Source organism: Photinus pyralis, unplaced genomic scaffold, assembly GCF_008802855.1.
Source record: "Photinus pyralis isolate 1611_PpyrPB1 unplaced genomic scaffold, Ppyr1.3 Ppyr1.4_LG9, whole genome shotgun sequence".
NCBI classification, from domain to species: domain Eukaryota; kingdom Metazoa; phylum Arthropoda; class Insecta; order Coleoptera; family Lampyridae; genus Photinus; species Photinus pyralis.
Genome location: NW_022170878.1, coordinates 15,385,233 through 15,391,232, shown reverse-complemented (window position 1 = coordinate 15,391,232; position 6,000 = coordinate 15,385,233). Strand labels below are relative to the sequence as shown.

At 40.6% G+C, this 6,000-nt stretch overlaps 1 protein-coding gene across 2 annotated transcripts in view; it reads right to left on the bottom strand.

Annotated features, from left to right (window-relative positions):
- Positions 1 to 242: 242 nt before the first annotated feature.
- The window catches only part of LOC116181074 (BTB/POZ domain-containing protein kctd15), a 65,560-nt gene continuing 59,802 nt past the window's right edge, over positions 243 to 6,000 (bottom strand). For both annotated transcript variants that reach the window (XM_031501332.1, XM_031501330.1), the window contains exons 4-5: positions 1,071 to 1,276; positions 243 to 1,027 (exon numbers count right to left, since the gene is read on the bottom strand). In XM_031501332.1, the coding sequence (XP_031357192.1) occupies positions 570 to 1,027; positions 1,071 to 1,276 (664 nt within the window). In that variant the 3' untranslated portion in view covers positions 243 to 569. The remainder of the gene's footprint in view (positions 1,028 to 1,070; positions 1,277 to 6,000) is intronic.

Genomic DNA, 6,000 nt, shown 5'->3' with positions numbered 1-6,000 from the left:
CATAAATAGCAAGGTAAAAGAAAAACGTATTTCAAGCGTAACTTATCCATTTATGACGTGCAATTAGTCATGAGCAACTAGGTTCACTAAGACCCAAATAACACCACTCAAAAATTGCTAAAAATAAATAAAAGGGTACCCTTGGAGATTACTCACCAACACATTCGATAGTTATCCTCCAGGGCTGCAATGGATAGACAGATTCCCGAAAAAACTAGGAACGGCATAATGGAATATTTAGACAGTGAGAATATTTATTAAGAAATAACATCTCCAACAAACACAGTGTGTCGATCAATAAACTGGCGCTGTCTCATCACAGTGTTACTTTTAAATCTTAAACCCTCAAATCACAGTGAAATACACAATGAGATCAGCTGGTGAATTTTTCAAAACGTGAACGTATAAACATTAGGTTAATTATTTACATATTAATTACTTCAACAATATAATTTAAAAACTAATTAAGGCAAAGTCTTACTTAAATTAGAAGGAAAAAAGGACATTAACTGGCGCATCGGTTACGATCGCTGATTGTCTCCCCCGCGAAATTGAAGGTCTTCCAACCATCAACCAGGTAGCGCTTTCCTAATAAACAGGTACTCTGAGAACTGCTGACCCTCGACGCCGCCGCCGTTGCTGGCGGCCACCCGAAATCCGGCGTTAAGCAACCTGGTTATCGCCTGCACGGAGTTCAGCTTGCAGTAGCCGTTCAGCGGGAATCGGATGACGTGCCGCGCGTCCTGCTGGTTCCACGCCATACCCGAGCGGGCGTCCATGAGCGCCTGGTTCGTTTCGGGGAAAACCTCGTCGAGCAGCGTTCGATCTCCGGACAGCATGATCCGCTCGCCCAGATCGGGGCTGATGTGCAGCGCGACGCACTCGTAACTATCCGCCGCGGCGTTTCTGTACGGGCCGAGCGAATCGTGCGACCTCCCCGAATTGCCGTCCATGCTGTTGTTGTGCGCGACGTAGAGACCGTTCTTGATCTTCTCCTTCTTCAGCTGCTCCAATTGTCGGATCATCGCTAAAAGAATCGTTTCGAAATGCCTCGAAAGATGGTTACTTACGAGCAATGTCGAAGTATCGCGCCTCCTCCAGGAGCAGATCCAGGTCGGCGAAGTTTTCGGGAATGAGCAGTCGGGAATTTCGCATAAAGTTAAGTATATGTCTAAACATTGCACCGTCTCTATCTATAAAATAGTGTTGCTTTAAAGAGTCTAATACTATTGGTATGCTTCCGTTAAATAATTTCGCCAGTCTAGATTCTGGATATCTGAAACGAAGAGAAAAGGTAGGTAAATACAACGAGAAGTTACAATACGTAAGTAGATTGAGACCGGAAACACGAAAACCTGTGAAAATTATGGAATTTGTGATAAAAGATGGATCGGGGCCAGTTTTGAGGGGTTTTGTAAATAAAAAAAATAGGTAGGGATTAATCTAGAGGCGAGTTTTAGGGGGGATTCTGTCTTAGGCCATCGTTGAAATCAGAATAAATACGAATTCAAGCCACTAATAAGTAAAAAGAAAAATTGGTCCGGAACCAAGTTCAATTTATTAGATTTTCTTCACGCACGGATGCTAGAATATTGACATAATAAAAATCGATCCAGGTTCCACTTCCTCTTACATTTTTTTATTTCAGTGTTTCGTTTCGGTTCTAACTTACCCCTATTTAACACTCAGTAACAATGATAAATATGGCCACTTTATACAAAGAGGAAAACAACTTATAGCTAACGAAATTGGACTCATTTATAGGAATAGTAATCTTTTAACTTACAATACCATTTCTGCTCCGTTCGCCCAATTTACAAGGATCGATTCCCTAAGGGATTCTTCTGATTACTTTGAATAACCTTTAATTCAATTTCTTAAGGAGAACCGATAGTTATTTTGAATACAAATCAAAAATAGTCGCGTTACCTTAATTTTAGCGTTTTCTGGAATCGATGGTTTCCCTATGGTACAAATCAGTACCGTCTTCCTCGAGCAGGATAATGTACAACGAAACCTGGACCTTCGGAAAGAGTACCTCAGACGTTTTTAGGATGGTTTGTACTCTTGTCCGCTTTTAATCGACTTTCCGCTCTCGAAATAGACTTTATTAAAAGCGCATTGCACGCCCAAACCGAAACCGATTTGTTTCTTGAAACTTTTGCTTTCAAAGTGGAATTTTTCTATGATTGAAACTGTCACTCTAAACGTCTGATTGACTCGACGGAAAAGTCCGCTCGTACTTGCAGATACTAAATCTATACGGCGGTGTTACAGAAAGAGTGTATTTTTCCTGAATCTCCACGATAAACCTTATTTTATGGGTTCACGAAACGCTCGGTTACATTTTCGAATTCGGTCATTTACAGCCGTTCAATTTTTGACTGACGGAGGACTTTGGTGCTAACTTAAACTACGGATTCTTTGACTTGAGCTCCAGAGTAAATAAAATCGTACTGGAAGAAACAGGAGAATTTCAATCAGGAATAAGGATCACCAACCGACAGAAATGAGTTGAAAAGGGAAGGTAAGAAGTACAGAGGTGTGGAAAATAGTATTAAAAAAGCAATAACGTGGAAACAGCAATCGAAGGGGAGGGAAAAAATAGAAAAGAGAGGTGAGAGAGAGTGTACAGAAGTGAGAAACAGAAGTAAGAATAATGATGGAGAAAGAAAGGGTTGAAAAAACAGAAAAAAAGAAAGAATACGAAACAAGTATAAATTGTGCAGATAAAACGCATTTTTTAAACCAAATAGCTTGGTCAATGGTTGGGTTATAAGAAGAGGAGGCTGTTGACACACAAACATTTGTGGACCGCCTGGCATACATTTAAAACCCTCCGATATATTTGTTCCAGACGTCCCAATTGTCCTTTGCGAGTACCGACAATCCGTTCTGGAGATATATGAGAGAGGACAGAAAGAAAACGGTTTCTTTCGTTGAGACCTTTAATTAGAATACCGTGAAAGATAAAATTAATTTCTAGCACGCCATTCCACACAGCATTATTTATTTGGCACCCAACGTGGGGCCACAGCAATATGTATTTGGCGCCAAACGTGGGGCCACAGCAATAGTATCAAGAAAAGAGGAGGAAACCAATACATGAAAAGAGTGGGGACTACTTGAAGTATGGAACTGTGAATAATGTACTGCACAGATTGGTGGAAAAGGGATTGGAAAAAAAGGGCGGAAAGATGATAGCGTTTTTCACGGATTTAAAGGCAGCGTTTGAAAGAGTGAAAAGGACAGAATCAAGGAAATAATGGAAAGACAAGAATGAGAGTAAGGATAGAAGGCAAGAAGTGTTCTTGACATGTAAAGGACTGAGATAGGGATGCCCACTTAGCCAAACTTTAGTTAATTTCTACATGAGGGATATGAAATAATAGTAAAGACAGGGTCAAAGTGGAGGGATCCCAGTGGGAAGAAAGGTACGTGGGGGACAGAATTAGTATTGACAACAGAGATAGAACAGATGAAGGAAATGGTGGGAAGAAGGTGTTGGGAAAGAAAGGGAATGTAGTCAAAAATGACTTTAAAACAAGAAAATACCTATTTGAGAGAATAGTCAGCGGGAGGAAACAACAAAAATAGCAACAGAGGGTGAAGATAGAGGAAACAGTAGGTACAAGGAACTATTGAGGGACTGGTTGCCGAAATACTTTTGAAGGAGAAGAAAAATGTTGAGATAATGGCGACGTTCAGATGCGGAAATGAGGAGTGAGAGGAGAAGACGTGGAGAAAAGCAGAAACAAATGCAGAATTTGTGGACATGGAGCGTCGAGAATGCAAGGAAGTAGAAAGGGCAAGGGGAAGCAGGAATGACGTGCTGAAAGAGGGGGGAAGAGGAGAGAAGTGGTTGATTCACTTGAGCTGTACCAAGTCTCAAGCGCGGTCAATTCGCCCTGTTACGGCTTCCCGAAAAACAAACCCTCCTATTCCACAACCTGCTTTTTCAATTTCCTCAAAATCGCCTACGAAATGGTGCTAATATGTTAACGTGCCATTCTTTAATTGTTAATAAATAGACGATGAGGCGCTACAAAAACCATCAATCAAATCCCACCATCTCGTGCTGTTCCATGGCATCACTTAAGCAAGACGTAAAGATTGCGTTATCGCCCGTCAGACTGGCGCTAATAACTAACCGGTCACGACGCATCCAGTAGCCATTGATTGACAAAGTATAGATCGCAAAATGTATTAAGAATCCACATACTTTTATAATCTGAACCCCTAGCTTATGGATAATTCTCCACTGGCTTTAGAAAAGGTTAGTACTTCTGGATTTAATGTGGCCGAAACATATTTAGAGCCCAGATGAAGAGAAGTGCCAAGGGCCTTGGCACACTTATCATCAACAAATTGTCCACAGTATTAAAACAATAAGCTGATCCTTTTTCTCTTCGCTTTGTTTGCAACAAAAAAGAAGCTATAGTGCCCTATAGAAATAATTTAGAAAAAAGTTCGAAATCTAACACCTACACCTTTCGCAACGAGTACGTAAATACAAACGGTAGAAGATGCGTTCTTGCAACGGCGAAGATAAAGAGGAAACTGGCGTAATTTATGACACCAATGATTAAGATGCACGATATTGTAAACACTTGAATATAATACAATTTAACCTTTAACAGTTTTAGAGCGGACGGTCTAGCAAGATTTATGAATTCTTCCACATTCTTGAGATGGTGCGATGGCGGTATGTGGGAGGGCATGTTCCCATGCCTGCGCGCCCTCTGGGTGTCACGGTGCGTCTCGGCGGACGGCCGCCGGTCCCGTTCGCCCGTTTAACCCATATGGCGGCGCCTGCGGCCATTTTTTCTTTTGTTGTTTTTGTCTGCAGCGAACTGTCATGTACGTTTCGTGCTATCGACTTGTACGAGAGAGAGAATTTTTCATGCTTGATTGTGCACTAGAATTCCTTATTGAGATTTTATCGCACGATCATATGGAGCTAATTTACATTTCGAAGCAACGTTTCGGGAAATAATTTACTGCCGTTAGTTGGTAATTATACGAGGCGTACTTTCATCTCTTAAATCTAATGGAGACGAACGTCGGCAAGGATTGGTAATTGGCGCTAACGTAAACGCTGAAGAGGCTACTGAAAATCAACTACCAAGTGGTGCTAATTAACAGTTTTCAGAGATCTCTAAAACTGTGGAACTGTGGGAAATTCTAGCTACGTTTGGTTCTGAGATACTGGGTGGGTTACTACACTGCCAGCTCTTCCGGATATAATCTTTCAGATAGATAGATATTGAAAACCATTTTTTCTATTATCCTCATCATTCATTCTTCTCCTCTTCTCCCCCAACAACCAGTATTTCTTTCCTGCTTTCCCTTGTTTTTTCTACCTCTTTCATTTTCAGGTGGTCAGTATTTTCCTCTTTCTCTTCACATAGTCTGCATTTCGTTTCTTCTGTCTCTCCCCACTTTTCCTACCCTTCCTTCTCAAAAATGCGCTGAGAATAACAAAACTGCAACTACCATACTCTAACCACTACGTTTAGAGCCTGGGGTCGAGACCTAGATTGCTCCTCCCTGACATGGATTTGGGTAAACTGATTAGGGACGGAGCAGATTAGGTCCACTTTATCGAATGTGCGTTGACTTGAGCGGTGTTGTAAGGAGTGAAGTGACACCGTTATCCTGCGTAAATTAATTAGTTTCAAGATAAGCACGTGTATATAAGCTGGGTAGTATTCGATTTTGTAAATACGATTTAGTATTCAAATAATTTAAAGTATTCAAATACATTGTAATTAAATACTTTTATGGAAGCAGTATTTGTATTTGTAACTCAAATACTTTCACAAATATTTAGTATTCGAATACTTCGCATAGTATTTGAATACTTAACCTTCCTTTTTTTTACTACTCCAAAATTTCTCGGGAAAACACTTTTTCTTATTAATTTTGGTGCGTAGAATCCAAAACAATCCGTACTTTTTCGATCAGACTTCTCAATCAAAAGTTATAGACTAGAAACCA